General features: G+C 34.1%; 1 protein-coding gene across 1 annotated transcript; it reads left to right on the forward strand.

Moving 5' to 3' along the window:
• Window positions 1-8,986: 8,986 nt before the first annotated feature.
• LOC149415699 (inhibin beta chain-like) lies at window positions 8,987-18,610 on the forward strand. Its single transcript, XM_089642817.1, has 2 exons — window positions 8,987-9,120; window positions 15,238-18,610. The coding sequence occupies exon 2, from the start codon at window positions 15,259-15,261 to the stop codon at window positions 15,850-15,852; it is 594 nt and encodes a 197-aa protein (XP_089498943.1). The 5' UTR covers window positions 8,987-9,120; window positions 15,238-15,258; the 3' UTR covers window positions 15,853-18,610.
• The last annotated feature ends 254 nt before the right edge of the window (window positions 18,611-18,864 follow it).

Genomic DNA, 18,864 nt, shown 5'->3' on the forward strand with positions numbered 1-18,864 from the left:
TGCCAATATTATCTTCAAATGTTTCTCTTTGGTAGAGCTTTGTCAAATAAGACGTTCAGAGTTTGAAACCCAGTTGGGACTGTTCTGCTTCTCTTGTCTGCTTCATATTTCATTGAAGATTATCTGTTAATATTATCTTCTTCAATGATTAAGAATTACAACGAGGTTTATAAGCTTCAATAAATTGAAAATATAATTCTTTAAAACACTTATTGCTACATTGGGTTTGCGTTGTTATCAAGGGAATATTGACATCAATAGGCCGATAGGAGGTAAAATACAACAAAAGAAATATCAGAAGTTTTTAATAATTTTTACCCATATCCTTTCAGTAACGTTCACTGTGCAAATGTGGGTTCAGAGTGAATAATTTTTATGATCCGCACGAGCCGTGACCTACTTGATGAACTTAAAATGAAAGCCCTATTTCTTATGTATCTGGAGCAGCGAATGAATAAACCATTCAAGTTTCATGTTACCGTATGCCATGCAAAGTCAACTTCACTTTCCATTAAATGTAACAATGTTTCCCGATGTTGTTTTATACAAATTTGTTAGAATGCCAACAGTACTCGCTTCTCATGCTACTTGTTCTTAATCATAACCCCTTCTCCAATATCCATGGTGTACAAGTCTCCTCCACTCCTTGCGGTTTTTCGGGATGCCAGTGATACTTGGTCACTCCAGGGTATTGGTGATCACAAGTTTCTCCAAGTTGGAGTCCTCGGTTTGGCGAGCAACGTGTCCAAAGTATCTTAAAAACGCCACACACGGACAGTTGATAGCCTTTTGTGGATGCCTCTGGCTCTTCCAGAGTGCATACATTAGTGCGTCTGGCTGTCCATGGAGTTTTAAGCATTTCTATCCACTTATTTTTCTTAGTGTATTCTCAAGGGTCCATGTTTCCACACCGCTGATTTTCCACCACAAATGTGGAGGAAAATCAGCGCCATGAGGAGTCTCATCTTGGTGGTCTTTGTTAGGCCTCTGTCACTCCATACCTTTTGCATTTTGCCCATAGCGTCTTTTGTCAAATGCAAATCCTTCTTTTCACGTCTGTTTCACAGCCACTTACGTCACTTACAGGCGAGCCTAAGTACAATAAGTCGTTCACTATTTCTTAGTCTATGAGAGCATTTGTTCTTCCGAATGAAGAAAGACCTTTGCCCTGTCGATTACCATCATGTTTGTTTTGGCTTTGTTAATCAGTTTGCCTAGATTAGGGCTTTGTCCTGTATTTTAGCAAGGATGTGATTTATTTCTTCTTCAGAAGAGGCGATGAGGATAGTATTATCTGCAAATCGGAGATTAGAGTATTAGTCGATTATGCATTATGAATGTACCATATACATTATTAAATAACAATGGTGAAAGAATACATCGTCGATATACCCTATCTTAATTTTAAATATGACCGATGTTTGAATGTCAATCTTTATAGATGCGTAACCTTTATGCTAAAGTTATTATTTATCAACTAACTAACTAACCATCGCTCTGTTTTCCCAGGCAGAGAGGACGGGCCGCCAAACAACTCGTTCTAAGCACACACTTCTTGCCTCATTCACATTCATGTATCGTCTCATAATTAATTTTCCATTATATCCTTCTCGGGCGTCACTTACTACTTTTACCATTATTTATTATTAAAAATATATTCAAGTAATTATGTGAAGAAGCAATACCTCCGACTAAAGATGCCACCGAAAATCTAATTTCTCAAGGCCAGGCATTCCGAATTTCTACCGAACTATAACAATTCTAACATTCGGATTTATATAAGTTTCAAACAATCGTCATTCGCTGCTCAGACGGCTTACTTAATGGACCTGCGCTCGTTCTTTCATCACCTAAAATTACGTGATTTATTGTAAATAATATTTTATTGCAAATATTTTAATAATTTATTTTACGTGTATATAGCGGTTGAATAATATTTTTTCTAAAAAAATGGGAAAAATACAACAAGAAAATATTAAATCATCAAAAGTCACACAAGTTGCAATCTGGACGGTAACGTTTTGCTACTGAGGGCGTGCAAGCCCGTTTTACATAGTCCCCTATGATTATTATTACATTAACATTAATATATTATATACAATACATATTTTTTTCACATTATGTTACTATTCGTTTTTTACTCCAAATAAATACTTTTTTTTTTAAATTGTTAAATTGAAATTTTACTTGCAATCTTTCGGTTTCCGATTGCCAGTACCATGATGTGGAATGGCATGTTTTGGCGTAAATTTCACTACATAACATTATGGGACGTTCTACCGTGCTATATCCTGAAAGAGTCCCTGGGACGTTTTACCGTGCTATATCCTGAAAGAGTACCTACCACAAAAACGGTCTCTCCAAATTTTACGTCATGATTGATACTTTTTCCAACGAAAATTTTTTTTTTGTGTGAAGTTTCTATAAATGTTATCTGCCGCTGTACCAATGCAAAATCCTAAAATACTACCTGGAGGTTTTTAATCGGAGGAATTATCTTTTACATAAATATCCACTTGAAAACCAAATTTCTGAAAACGTGTAAAAACGATTTTTGCGTGGTCTTTTTCCACATCAGGAGATTATTGATTTAATGAATTACGCATCTCTGTTTTTATATCAATAATATATTTAGTAAAAATGTAACTCTCACGTATGCTTTTATTAAATTTGCATATATCTTTTTTAAATTTTTATTAAATTTAAAAAGAAGTCAAAGCAAAAAAAAACAACAAATATACACCAGTATTAGAAATTATCGTTAAGGAAAAATACTGTATAAAAAAATGTGTTAAATTTTTTGTAGTCAAAATTATGTTTTTTACTATTTATAGTTACACATACTTTATCTAAGAATGCGTCCATTTAAAGATATATTTAATTCGTCAGTAAAATTACAACAATTTAGTTAATTACAAATAACACATCTGCCCTGATGATGGACACTGCAATGCTGTCCGAAACGTTGGCTAAAGAAGGAGTTAGCGCAACACGGCATAACACCCCAAAAAAAATAACAAAAAAAACTCTACACATGATTCTACGGGAATTTTTTTTTTTTTTTTACGTCTACCATCATGTAGTTCACATCCCAAATATGTGCACTTGATTAAGGAAATATAAATATTCTTCTATGCAAAAAAAATTGTTCATTGGGAAAATAATTGATCTTTTTTACTTCTACCATCATGTAGTTCACATCCCGAAGTATGTAGACTTTACCCCGGACATCCTGTATAGATAATTTTCATCTAAAATTTTATTTCAATTTGACAAATGTTTTTTGATGTCATTTTATAAAAGCATATTTATTCATTTTATAAAAGTATAATATTTACACTTTTATAAAATAAACATGTATACAAAACGAAGTTACACTTTAATACAGGGTATCTGGGGGTAAAGTGTACTAACTTCGGGAGGTGATTCTAGATGATGGTAAAAGTAAAAAAGATAAATAACTGTTTTTGAAATTCTTAGTACCGCTTTGGTGAGAAACCATCATTCAAATACGAAATTTTGCTTAAAATGGCATTAGTTAATTATCTTTAGTAACATAAATACATTCGCATAATTTTTTTCTCTTCTCTATCTCTTTTACTTGTTTAAGCTTCATAATGTTCTCCGAATTGGGAGTTGAAAAGTTTCAAAAGCTTCGGGTGGATTTGAATAAAAAATATATCGCTATCAATGATGTTACCTTAAAAAATGAAAAATTATTCAGTTACTTCCCATCATTTGTCATCCCATTAAATACTGTATTCTTTCATGGCGTTTTTTCATAGGAATCTTTCTCCCATTCGCACGTATCTTGCTGTACAAGTGTCTAACGAAGGGGTAGATTTAAATAAGAATTAAAAAATCTCTTAATTTCTTGATTATTATGTTATTTTTTTATTAATGAAACTTTTTTTCATAACATACTAATTAGGTTGTACAGTGGGTTATTTTGTATCTCACGATTTATACCGCTCTTTCATTAAAAGCATTTGCTTGTGGATACACGGAGAGGAGTTTACATTTGGAAAAAAACATCAGTTTAATAATATATTATGGTGCAAGCATAATCGTGAAATAGTATCACATTTTGTGAAAATTTTTGTTTGAATTTAAGATTTTTCAAAAGTTTTATGTAGATATGGTTACATCGTACATGATATGATACAATATATTTTTATTTTTATTTTAACCAGACACTATTATTGACCTTTGTAATTTGTCGGACAATTTTGATTAATTTAAGCCCATAAATATTACGAACTTATTGTCTGGCCTAATTGTTAGAAGTCTGCGAAACTGATCTAATTGATTTAAATCGCGGGTGTAGACAGTAGTAGAATACACAATGCTTTGTAATAGCGACAGAATGGTTGTAGTAACGAAATATTTGAAACGTCTGTAATATCGAAGTAAATTAACCATCATAAGTGCGTGACCATCGATGTATTATTTGGTAGATGTGTAGTCAAATCATTAATATGTTTCGTATATTGTTTAACTTAAATATTTCATAAACGTATTACGTAAGGAGTATACCAAGCTAGTTATAAAGAGTACAAGTCTACTTCTATTGGATGATTTAGGAATAAATGCCTATTATCAACTGTGAGTTCTTAGTAACATGAAAGATATAATATAGAATATTCTGAGAACTGCGAGTAGTCAATTTCTCGGCTTAGATATATCGGTTAGCGGCGTGACAAGAATTACGTAGTAAATAAACACTAATTGCTTCGAAATGTGTGGTCACTATTTTGAGTGGTCCATCTGTTGGATGTAAAAGCAACACGCGCTATTGTTTTTTTTTCTGCCCAGACAGACTAAGCCACAGCAACTCGTGGCGTGATATAGCTAGTGTTTTATTAATAAAATACTTCTAATGTATCAATATTTTTTTTAAATTTTTTAAATATATATATTTTATATCTTGTGAACGGTCAGTATAGGTGACGTATTATTGTACATAACCTCATCAACTTCTAATTTTGTTCCAAATAAAATAAATATTTGATGGACCATAGTTGCATACTTCATAACATAATTTTGGTCCAAAGCAAAACAAGATTACATATATTTTGCAGAATAACACAGGTTTTAATATCATATCCAATCCTTCTAAAGATAATGTAAACAAGTAAAACCTTCATTAAGGGAATACATATTTTAGTAGTCGTAACGAAAAAACTAAAAATTATGTGATTTTGCACCGTAGTTGTGGGATATAATAGTTTCTTTCTGTTATTTAAATTGTGGCATTGGAGACCTTTTGATGATGAAACGGAATTGAATAGTATGAATAAGTGGCTTATTATTATACTGCCAGATGAAGTTTCAAAAGATCAAGTTGTCAGTCTGTTTCACCATTTTCAGGAGCGTCACAGCTTCCCAAACTCAGCCCACGTGACAACCAGGCAAGAAGATACGTGTAGAAACTTGCCCGACAAGTAGTTATTGTCTTTAGACGTTGACGTCTGTTATTTTCAGGAGCGTCACAGCTTCCCAAACTCAGCCCACGTGACAATGAGGCAAGAAGATACGTGTAGAAACTTGCCTGACAAGTAGTTATTGTCTTTAGACGTTGACGTCTGTTATTTTCAGGAGCGTCACAGCTTCCCAAACTCAGCCCACGTGACAACCAGGCAAGAAGATACGTGTAGAAACTTGCCCGACAAGCAATTATTGTCTTTAGTCTGTTATTCAAATGGTTTACCGTCAAATTGGATTACTATGATTTATTTTCAACATAATAAATAACTCTTTTTTTAAATTGTGTCCGAAAATTTAACTTCATGATACAATTCCAAAAGAAATAACGATCAAAGTAAGCTTTCGAAGTGAGGTGACTTTGATATACCATTTTGATAAACCTACTTATCATATACCTCAATTCCAAAAAAATGTTTTTTAAAGGCGAGTACGTAAGGTAGTTATATCGTTGAGGAATTTACATTTTTCTCTGCTTGAAAATATCTATAAAAAAGCTTCGCAATTCAACCAATTTGTTTGAATATAGTTTAAAACTAATTTGACACCTATTTTTGCCCAAAGAAACGTTAAAAAAAAGTTAGTAAGTTTGTGAGTTGTGGCGAGAATTGTACGGATATCCACGATAATCAGAGTCACTCCATGTTGCGGTACCCTTTTAGTATTTCGTCCGGTGGGTGGGTTATAGTTTGTTTTGTGCTTTACATCTCTTCAATGAGGGGAAACTTATTTCTAAACGCAGCCACTCTGATCTTGATCCAATCTATGAAAAGGCAAACATTTAAAACCTTTGCTATTTTTTTGATTTTAGGCAAACTTTTTTGACATCTCGAAAGTTCAGAATGTTCTATTGGTGCAATAAGCATTTTTGATATTTAGGAACAGGCGTGTAGAATGGCTCTAATATTTTGAAATTACATTATTTTGGCATTTAGGGGATAAAAATAAGTATAAAAATCGTATTTTAAAATGATGAATATTGGCCACTTTTTTACAATTTTAGCCAAAATGATTAATTTTTTTCCGTGGAATGACTGTTGGAAAATTCATCCGTGAGTAAATAAAATAGGTAAAAACTCTTCAATTAGACCAAGAGTAGGTAATCATCAAGATATTTAAATATTTCATAAAACTAATGAATACACATAAAAAAACTACACTTTCGGAGATACGTGGTAAGTGAAACCAATGAATAAATTAAAATAAATTAAGAAAAACCAGCTTTCACCTCGTTACCTTGGTAAGTAATGATTTTGCTATTTGTTAGTTTTGTTAAAAAGTTACATCATCGTAATAGAAATGTTTTGAATTCTTTCAAATTTACGTTTAAATGTGTGATCGTGGGTAGAATGAAAGACAGGAGCATCGCCAAAACGTTTTTCTTTTATTTCCAACGACTTTTAAATAGATAATTGAGAATTCTCCACATTTTCTCGCTACTTATTTATTAAGTCTTATGCTATCTGTAAGATATTTTAGCTTTCGTGTAATTTTGTTTTCAGAAATGGCGTAATTTTTTCCCTGTTTTAAATTATATTTGTGTAACGAACTGACGCAGAGCGGTTTCTAGAAAATCATTAGAAACATAGAAAATCCTGTTCCAATCCTTTTCTACGCAATCAGTCCACCTCTGCATCTACTGGGGCACCCACTTAATCATGAATTTCTGTGTACTGCCATAAGGTATTCTCTTTATATGGCCAACCAATAATCTTATTATGGCCTCATTCAATAATTAGATTCTCGTGATAATTGTTATTTTGTTTCCGTTTTCTAGTGATGGTTCAAATATCCTTCAAAGAGTTTTAAATTTACTATTGGGTATTATTGAAAAAATGGACAACTTTCTTATCTTTTCTTATTTCCCGCCCTTGTCCAAATTCATTTGGTATTCGAGTAAATAATGCACTTCACATAAAAGTAATCATTTGTTTGTAAATCAAAACAATTAATATTTACCACTATTCTTAACATTGAATATTTAAGAATGATTGTAAATAAAATACGTGAAAATGGGAGCCGTTCAATTTAAATACGAAAGAATAATTTTACCTCAAAAGTTTTCAAAGAAATCTATTTTACGTGCATTCATATATTCCTTGTTTTTTATACATTACCAATAAAAAATTTTACGTTTCTTCTAAGTGCGTAAAATTGACTTTTGGTATTAAATTAAGTCATCTAGCCTTTTAGAATAATTCCATAGAAAACATATTTGAGGGAACTCATAACATCTGTAAAATCATTGGCACCATTTTCATAAGAAATTCTATTTAATTTCGCTCCTTTGATCTCGTTAAAATACCACTCGTTCCAAATTTTAATCTTTATTTTGCATAGACAAAGTTTAAACTTTGTTTTCAATATCCGGAAAAAAATCCTAAGAAAACCCGCGTTTTCTTTGGAAACAAAACCAACCATAATGGTATCATAAAAACCTTATCGTTTTTTAAATTTTATTTTACCTGCTTAAGATAGTGAACATAAATCGTAAAACTCCAGACCGATGTATTATTGAATTATTATATATATTTAACATGAATTAATTTTTTATCTGATTACAAAATATATGAAAATGCTTTTATGTTTGACTGTTCCACGTTTCAAATGATCGCGTGTGAAGCTTTAAGTTTGAGTTATTATTTTAATAATGCTTTTTTCACGCTATGATGTGAATGTGGATAAGTTTGTGAATCCTTTAAGTGACTGAGACTTGAAGATATTCTAACTGCAAACAGTGTTCATAAAAGTATACTAAATAATAAACACTGTTTTCTAAACAAGTCTGGAGCTTTCATTCATTCACGAAACTTTTATAATTTATTTTATTTTTAGTTGGTATTTTTATATTATTCCTTTTCAGTACATCACATCGACGAATCTGACACAAATACCAGTAATAAAATAATCATTTTGGTTTCAGTTGTCGTAATTTTCAAATCTTTAAAGTGGACTGCTGTATTGCTGATGGCGGGGGAATTTATAACTGTCTACATTAAACCAAAACATTACCCTCTATATTTTATTTACGACTTTGATGTTTTTTTTTAAGTAATAAAATTATCGGAGCGTTCTTGTTCACAGTTCAACATTTGAGTGTGGTTTATGCGGTGGCGCCCTCAACGGCCCAGTACTTTGTCAAGTTTTGAATACAGAAGCGTTCTTGTACTTTGTTCACCATTTTTTATGTACCCATGATTTTTCCTTTTCAGGTGGCTGCGCTGTTGACTTATTTTGAATATGGAGCATTCTTGTGTTCTTCATAGTTCACCATTTAAGTGTGATTTCTACTGTTCAGGTGGCTCATTTGGCTCATTTCAAATAATTCGAATGATGGAGCATCTTTTTTTATAGTGCAACTTGTGTGGTTTCTAATGTCAATTTCAAATTTGGAATTCATTATTTGAGTGTGTTTCGCATTGTCCAGGTGGCGCGCTGAACGGCCAGCGCCTGGTGGAGTTCCCGGTGGGCGGCGCGGCGCGCTCGCTGGCGGCCCAGGGGGTGGCCACCGCGACGCTGTGGCTGAGGGTTGAGGCCAAACCGGGGGCCGCTGCAAGAGCGAGGAACCTGACTCTCTGGGCGTTTCGGGTGAGAAGACTGCCCCCTAGCGGGAACGCTACGAGGCTCAGTGCCCAGGTGAGAAAACACTTTATGCGAGGGGTCCGTAGGTTAAGTTTCGGGAGGTGATTGTACGTAAAAGTACTTGCAAGTAAATAATTAAATAAGTTTGTTAGGAAGATTTTTTGTGGAATTTTTCCATTTTTCCAAAACAATGTAATTAAGAAAAAAGGTATTTATCTTTTTTTTTTAATTTTACCACCATGTAGAATCACCTCCCGGAGTTAGTGAACTATACCTACCCCCGAACACTTTAACGATGTACACTTACGTTTTATTAAGTCATTTTAATAGTAATATTTTTACTAGGGGGGTTTATTCACAGTAAAATCGACAACTTAACAATATTGGATCGATAGGCGTAACTACCGATTATTTTATAACAATTTCACGAACGAGGTCGAGCAGTTGATAGCCTGATCGATATAGATAATGCAATAAATCAGAATTCCATATACGCTGGCAACACTGGCGCATCTTTCTATGAATTGACATTCTTGAACATCAAACGGCTACAAAAAAGGTAAAATACTGATAAAATGACAATGTCCAATTGAAATATTAACTTTAGTCCGCATGTACTTTTGGACACTAAAAAGGGAGTTAATTAGGTCATGAGGTCATTAGTCATAACTAACAACTTTTGTTTCTCGAAGCTGGAACGGAATCAACTGATCGCGTCTTAGATTAATTTATTCCGTCTAATGGATTGTCTATAAGATCTCTTTCAATTCTAAGAGCTTAGTTATTTCACCTCCATTAATTAATAAGCCAGTTATTTTTCATAACGAACGACATTATCCAAAGAGTTGTGCATATTTGACTTATTGCTTATGACACCCTGGGGCCGCGATAAAGTCAGCTGCTTGTCTACCGTGCTTGCAAATATTGCTAACTGTCCATAGATGAGGAATTTTGTCAATATCGTATTGATAAATAATTTTTCCAATCTACCTTGCTAGATACCCAGGTGACGTGTTTTTACAATCAATCCACTTATTTAAAATAACTAAATATTTTGTATATAGTTAATTATAAATAATAATTCCAGTAGGGTGTCTTTGTGTGATGATCTACAGAACTTGGATATTGTTTGATTTTCAAAATAGGAACTGATTATGGGAACGAATCTGACAAGCGATGTATCATCATTATTTTTATTCTTAATTAATAATTATTTTATTCTGAATTTTTGAATATGCAGGTTCTTACAAAAAGTTTCAAACCCTGTAAAGCTAGTACAAAGATTAATTATTAAAGTAATTTTGAAAAAACAACCTGCATTCCCTTCAGCAACATTGTTCAAAATATGTGCAAAAGTGCCAAAAAATGAAGACATCTATAAAAAGATTCAATATTACAAGTATTCAAAATTAAAACATAATTCATCTTGTTTTATTTTTCAATGTAACAAAACTCAATAAAACCAAAATGTCTAGAAATTTTTACATAGTTAATGCCCAAGAAATACAAAAAAATATAATTCATCATTAACACATAAATATAACATCCAAATTCCTCTATTTTCTACACAACAAATGCACAGACAAAATTTACAAAGGGATAAAATATTTTAGAGCCGTTCCAAAGAATTTAAAAAAAATCTTAATATATACAGGGTGTATCGGCACTAACCCGACAAACTTTAACCAGCTATTCCTTAGTACATTTGGAGTAAATAATGTTATGGGCACTTTGCTGTCCGGTAGCATTTTTTTTCAATTAAAAACAAAAAATATTAAAATTTCCACACTACATCACTGTCATTGGCATTGCGTTTCGTGTTCAACAGCTGTTATAAGCAAGTATGTCAAAAAGCGTCTTCGCTCTTTCGCACACACTAAATAATAATAGTTAAAAATGAGACGAATGGTGCCGCGCCATTTCGTTGTGATTGTAAAAGCGCGACAATATAGGTACACACGTGCATTATTCAACGGAATTCAAATAAAATATTTGCCAGATGGGTTCTCAAACTTTGACAAAGGATAAAACAGTGGTGACATGTGGTGAAAATATGAATAGTAAATTTTTTATTAAAAAAAACGTTACCGGACAGCAAAGTGCACATAATTTTTTTTACTCCAAATATGCTAAGGAATAGCTGGTTAAAGTTTGTCGGGTACGTGCCGATACACCCTGTATTTATATTTAATATGGCCGAATTACTAAATACTATGCACTCAACTGGCATTCACTCAACCATTAAATTCAAACATTATTCAACCATTAATACAAAACTATGTGATTCTATATATAGCACCCCAGGCACCCTTATTCTATTAAACCATAACATAAGATCCCTTAACAAAAACCACGACGAACTAGACATACTCTTGTCCGCCTTTAAAATAAACTTCAATATTATTATACTAACACAATGTTGGATCCCAACCTCTTTTACTGTAAAACACAAAAAAACTATTTCACAACAAAATACCAAAACCAAAATGATGGAGTTGTTGTTTACATAAAAGATTATCTTAACGTCTCTGTCTCAGAATTCACCCTAGAAAACTCAAATTGCTTACAAATAATCGCTGACCCAGATACGTGCATAATCGCTATTTACAGATCACCTTCCTCACACAACATTACGCCCTTTCTAATAGCTCTCGACACTCACATAAAAAATTACCCGCTTCAAAAACATCATCGTAACTGGAGACCTAAACATAAATATACTTCCACAAGGCCATCCCCAGAATATCGAATGCCAACAGATGCTCCTGGAACATGGCATAATAAACGCCATCAACACTCCAACCAGAGTTCCCAGAGACTCGGAATCATGTTTAGATCACTTAATGATCAAATCAAAAAAAATTCTATAGCATAGTATTCGAATCCACCATCACAGATCACTACACAACGATGATAGGACTGACCACACAGGCATTGAATCCAACAATTCAAAACAATATCACAAAATTTGAAACTGACTACGTGAACCTAAAAAATTGCCTAGAAAAACAAACTTAGAAACACCTTAAAAAAAATAACAACCCTGAAGAAGCCTGGAATTACTTTATAACATACCTACAAACGCTCATCACTCAAAACACCACAAAAACATTCAAATCTTTCACGCACCGCAAAATAAGACTTAAAAAATTGATTACTCAAAGCATACTAAATAGCATTCAAAAACTGGACAAACTGCACAAACAAGTCAAACGCAACCCAAATGATACTTTTCTGAACTCTTTCTATAAAAGGTACAGAAATACTTGTTCTCTAATTATACGTAAAGCCAAATAATTATAGCACAGAAACAAACTGATAACTGCTAATTTTGACCCGAAAAGCGTTTGGTCTATTCTGAGGGAAAGTACAAATACACAAAAAAAATTACTTATCATATCAACGACGAAGAAGTCGACTTCCACGAAAATTCTACACTTATCCTTAATTACATAAACAGAAATTACACAAATATCGGAGCTAGCCTAGCCGAAAATATAAAACAAAAGTCGTCTAGTAACGATAATCAAGAACCTCAAAAAATTCCGACTCAGTGCACTAGCAAAAATAGTGACAGTTTATTCAAATTACATAAAGTAACTCTGGAAGACACCAAAAAAATAATACATTCCCTAAAGAATAACACAACATCAGGTCCTGACGGAACATACTCTAAAACAATAATAACACTAAGCCATCAACTACTTACTCCACTAACATACGTTATTAATCTTAGCCCGAAAGAAGGATTTTTTCCGAACATCCTAAAAAAGGCGTGGTTATTCAAATTCATAAATCAGGACCTAAAAATAACGTAAACAACTTTAGACCCATTACACTATTAAACACGTTGTCAAAAATTCTTGAAAAAGCAATAAAAAAACAGCTGCAACATTATATGGAAAACATGCAAATACTCTCAGTAAATCAACATGGCTTTAGAAAAAATAGAAACACTGAAAACGCAATTCCCGCCGTGTCTGAACTAGCCTTTACCGAGTTTATTACACATAATTTAGAAAAAAATAAATGAAATTTTATTTAAAAAAAGTAATTTCAATATATTTAGACTTATCTAAAGCCTTCGATACAATTTCGCACAAACAACTTTTCAAGAAGCTAAAAAACATTGGCGTTAATGGAGTAGAATTTGATTTAATGAAAAGTTTCATGTCTGACAGAACAACAACAAGTTAAAATTGACAAAAAGACAAGTGAACCACTTTTAATCTCGTACGGAGTCCCACAGGGGAGTTTACTTGGCCCACTAATATTCCTCATATACATAAACGATTTATGTGACATTGAAAATGATTTTAAAATCGTGACCTTTGCTGATGATACAGTTTTTCTGTATTAAGCTGCCACATGGAAAGATTTATTCATAAAAGCTAAAAAAAAATTTGGCAATTGTCAAAAAATGGCTAAACAGAAATACTCTTACCGTTAACACAGTCAAAATAAAATACACCACAAATAGTATTGCACAAAGAGGTCAACCTCCTTCTAACTTAGATTTGTTTTTGCATGACTGTAAACAAACATCATCCAATTGCCAATGCGAACACATCGAAAGGGTAAAACAATTCAAATACTTAGGAGTTATTATTGATACACACGTATAATGGACTGAAAACTGAGTCTTGCACCTAGTAAAAACCATTAAAGACATTTTCCCACTAACTATGCTCAGATCAATATATTTTGCACTGTGTCAATCCATTACCGCTTAATACAACAATTGACCTAGTTCAAAAAGTTCAAAAGGCAATAATAAAACGCATACTTCAAGTACCATTCTACACAGACTCAACCAAAATCTTCAAAACACTAGACGTCATGTCAATAAAGACAACTTTACGACAAAACTGCTCTCCCACACCTCATCCATAATAATCTTCATATTACAAATCAACCAAAAGCCATAATAAAAACCAGGTCCTCAAAAAATAAAACACTGAACATTCCGATGACACACACCACACACGGACAAAGACACTTTCAATACTACGCAACCAAACTTTTTAACAGTATGCCCATTACTTTGAAACAATTGCAGACTGTAAATATATCTTCAAACTTTCTCAAAAAACATATCGTAGCCTGGATAAAAAATCAAGATACTCACTTTATCCAAAAGATTATAATTCCAAACCAAAAATAACTAAAATACGAGTATAATAATTAAAATTAAATATTATACACGTTTTTCAAGAATTATCCAAAAACACATACAGTCACATAGAAATGTGTGTTTTCATGTTTGAAAATACCTATGTCTTTAAAAAAAAATAACTTTCCACTCACACACAACTATATCTGTCACAATTAATCACAAACACATTAACACCTCAGCACAGGTTCTCCTAGTGAGGTTTTCACGTAACACATAATATCACCCAAACACAGTTTTACCTATATCAACCTGTTTTCTTTATTTCTTGTACCTTTTTTCTGTAATACAATATAAACCACTGTAATCATTTGTAAAATGTGTATTCAAGAATAGACAAAAATAGAAGAATAAATAAAAATCAATTCCACACTACTGAACGATAACAATACTAACTACATACAACATAAATAATTTATCTGGGGAAGAAAAAAAAATAATAAAGAGATGGAAATGATAATCTGGTGGAAAGAGTAAATATATTAAAGTTGTCAGGAACATCGTAAGTTTTAAATTAGGTTATAAGATTTAGAAGACTTTTATCGAAGGAAGTAAACACTTTGTGATGTGACATTATATATTAAATGAAAAAAGTACACTTTGTAAAACACCATTTTTATTATGAATTAATATTAACAGCCTGTTAATATTAATAGTAATATTAATGGTAATATGAGCCGAACCCTCTGATATGAAAATATCTGGAGTCGGTGAATTATTTTCCCATTTGATCTCTGGTGAGTTGACGTGTTATTCTTGTATTGTTTTGTACTTATGTTGATTGACTAGATGAGCATTTGTGGAAAAGTGTGTGGAAGGGTTTAGTTTTTCCTATGGGGAAGATTTAACCCGGACATAAAATAGGAAGAATAAAAAATTAATACAATATTAATTAACAGGCTGTCAATATTAATTCATAATAAAAGTGGTGTTTTACAAAGTGTATTTTTTCATTTAATATTTAGAAGACTACTTGACATAATATTATTTTGTTTCAGGAGTTCGATGACTACACGGAGATGGCCGGCTCCCTGGGAGTTCGGGTGAGCGGCAACGGCGGCTGGCAGCGCGTGGACGTGACGGCCGGAGTGCGGCACTGGGCGGCCGAGGGGGCTCCGGGGCCCCTCCTGCTACTGCTCGACTGCTCGGGCTGCGGCGAGGCCGTGCGGCTGCCCCTGCCGCTGCCCCGGGGCGCGCACCCATCACACCCCGCGCGACCATTCCTCGTGCTGCGCGCCGCACCCCCTACAGCCCGTCGCGTGCGCCGTCGCGCGCTGGACTGCGGACCCGACGCGCGCAACCAGTGCTGCAAGCAGCGCTTCTACGTCAGCTTCCGCGCGCTGGGTTGGGACGACTGGATCATCGCGCCGCACGGGTACTTCGCCAACTACTGCCGCGGTGACTGCGGCACCAACCGCACGCCGGACACCTTCCTGACGTACTATTCGCACGTGCTGGACGAGTACCGACGGCTCGACCGCCTGGCCGGCCTCAGGCCCTGCTGTGCGCCGCTCAAGTTCTCCAGCATGTCGCTCATCTACTTCGGCCCCGACTCCAACATCATCAAGAGGGACCTACCCAAGATGGTGGTGGACGAGTGCGGATGCCCTTGAGCGCCCTTGTTGTTTTGTATTGTTGTTAGCGAGACTCTAGAGGTGACGGAGGACGGTGGATGGACTGTTATGTTTGAACGTTGACCTGTTGAACTGTTGACCTGTTGAACTGTCGAACTGTTGAACTGCGCGAGGATTCCGGTGGTAGTGGTGGTAGTCGAGGGCGCCAAACGATATCATTATTGATCTCTTGTGAGTTCCGCACTCTTCAAGTTAAAATGTATGAAAATATGAGGTATTTTATAACACTTTTTTACCGAGTCTCATCGACTGCTTTTAACTAGTTAGCCAAATTATAAATGAATACTTCAACTAATGAGTAAGGTTATATAATATCTAAGCAATTTTCCGAAACTGATCTCATATAACGTACAAATAGTTTGCGCGGGAGTCGAACTTGAGTGAGCCGTTGAGCCGTTGAGCCGAGAGCCCGAGGGCCCGGTTACCGAAGGCTCCCGTCTTCCGGGACTCAAATTTAAACTTTACATTTTCTGTATATTAAGGGCTTCAATATCTATTACTTATTGTTTGTGTGCGTTTCTTGCACGTTGTTGAATCAATCCATTGGATATTTGGACGTATGTTAAATGTAAATTAACCTACAATAAAGGCTCCACCGAATATCTCCGTTATATTGCGACGTGCTCGATCCTATCCCAAAATAAGTATACAAAAGCTATTCTTATTTTGTTATATAGTAGGTATAATCTAATCACTGATGGGTAATTAGGTAAGGGATATTTGTAAAGGTTCATTTGGGATAGGGTTAAACCTAATTAAACAATATATAAATATATCGATAGATAGGCTTCAAATAATTCATATTGTCTGATGACGGCTCATTGTGAGTCTGTGTACTCAGAAATAGCTTTTCAGTATTCTTGCTCAAACGCGGTTAAATTCTCATACAACTTCGTGTAAAAATGTCATTTCTTTATTAATATGAATACATACACTATAAAGCTGCCGAATTCATTGACTGTAAGAAATCATTTAAATTATTTTTGTTATAAATATTTATAATATTTCATATTCGTTTGTAAAATAGAGTTTAAAATAAATTGGTGGTTAGTGGGCTACGAGAATGATGGCCGATCATTCTCCTTAAGTAAGTGTTTCAAATGAGTCCATTAATTTGAATATTACATCCTCGATCTCGAAGCCCGCTAATCAGGTACCATTGCAACTTTTTAAATTGATAGGACGTTTTCCAAAGATGTTCATTTGATTTTATACAAAGTTTTCAGTTCGGGTTGTTCTGAGGATGAAATTGCGATGATGTTGGATTTTGTGAAAAGCCTCATCCGCCCTAAGGTGCTGGTGCTGAGAGCTCCCAAAGAAGAGAGTGAATTGAGATGTACGTTTGAAAGTAAACAATCTAATATTGATTCGAAGTCAAAGAAGTTTAAATTGGACCACAGAACCAATATTGCAAGTAGACAAATCGGTTATGAATGCGGAGGAATCGGTGGTGACTAGTAAGAACATTGGTATGCGTAGATAATGGTTTATGAAAGTACTAGAATGGTTTGGGATGGAAAGTGCCACAGTTGGGTGAGGATCATGCGACAATAATAAGCGAGTCCTTCGGAAGCTTTTTTCACTATACAAAATAATATAAATTTATATAAACATTTATGTCTAAACATATGAAAAATAACCAATTTGTAAAAATACCTTTTGACCTATATAAGAAATTCAAGAACTTTGGGAGGAAATCTGTGACAGGCTTTACTATATAACGGCGTTTCCACGCAATTCTTGTTTCATAAACATTTAAAACTTACCGATATAAACTACTCAAAGTGGATGTCGAAATAAAGAACTTTGGGATGAAATCAGTGACAGGCGTTTACTCTATAACGGTGTTTCCACGCAATTCTTGTTTCATAAACATTTAACCGATTAAACCGATTTAAACTACGCCAAGTGGATGTCGAAATAAGTAGATTTATTGCGTGAGTCTACATCTCAACGAAGCCATTTTACATCGCCTTGTACAAATTCAGCAATATCGTATGTTTTATAGTTTACAGCGATGTCTGCTTTACACTCCCATCGAGAAAACCTGAACCTTTGGTAGGATGGGCGAACGCAGCCACAATATAAACAATAATAATCCAAGAAACAACTGCGTTGAATGAGAGAGAAGAGGTGGCGCTCGGACTCCCTCGGCCCAGTAAAATCCGCGCTGAAAGTCTCGCCGAGGGTGTAGAGCAGGCACAGTTCATTACTTCTCAAAATTCTGGTGAATTCAGAAATTCAGAATTGTGTGGAATATTGTTATTTTTATTTAATTAATGTTCGGAGATCGATGCTAATTTGGCAGTAAAGCATAATAAGAAAAGTTATAAATATAAAAAGGTGTTTTTTAATAAAGTTCATGATTTCTATTCAATTAAGACTCAGCCATTATTACCCGTGTGTTATATCTAGTATTAAGAGTTCAGCTAATAATATTTAAATAATATATTTCATTTTACATTTGAGTACTTAATCTTAAGAAATCCCTGTTTGAGATTTGTTATACATCTATACACTAACTCGAGAATCTCATACTAATTCTTGTATCCTGTCACAGATTTGCCCATCTTTCAACCAAGTTATAGTTAGTCCTGAAAAACAACTTGATAAAAACTATTGTTTTGGAAATAAAATTTCATTTAATCAAAAGTATTATGAATTATGTAATATATATTCGTTCACAACTCTCAGACGACTTTATCCTACATAAATACAATAAATTTTGAAGATAAAACCAGTGTATTGCTTTATACCCTTCCATGTTTCCTTTTCTGTATCCAGTCTATTAATTAGTCTAAGCATGCTGAAGTGTTCATAAGGTTTTAAATTGAAACTGGTATGTGGCATGAAATAAGTCTGTGTATAATATTCTGTACAAAATGCACTGAACATTGCACACTTCTAACGTTGGAGATTTGGTGGAGGTACTCTGGTGTGCCATCAATAGGATAAGTTCCTCCCACAGCCGCTATACTCACAAGATGCACA

The sequence above is a fragment of the Hesperophylax consimilis genome, chromosome 18, assembly GCF_061612785.1.
Source record: "Hesperophylax consimilis isolate HC1 chromosome 18, BYU_Hcon_1.0, whole genome shotgun sequence".
Lineage (NCBI taxonomy): Eukaryota > Metazoa > Arthropoda > Insecta > Trichoptera > Limnephilidae > Hesperophylax > Hesperophylax consimilis.

What these genes read in the sequence shown, in the direction of transcription:
- LOC149415699 (XM_089642817.1), top strand. Translation starts at nt 15,259, where the DNA reads ATGGCCGGCTCCCTGGGAGTTCGGGTGAGCGGCAACGGCGGCTGGCAG.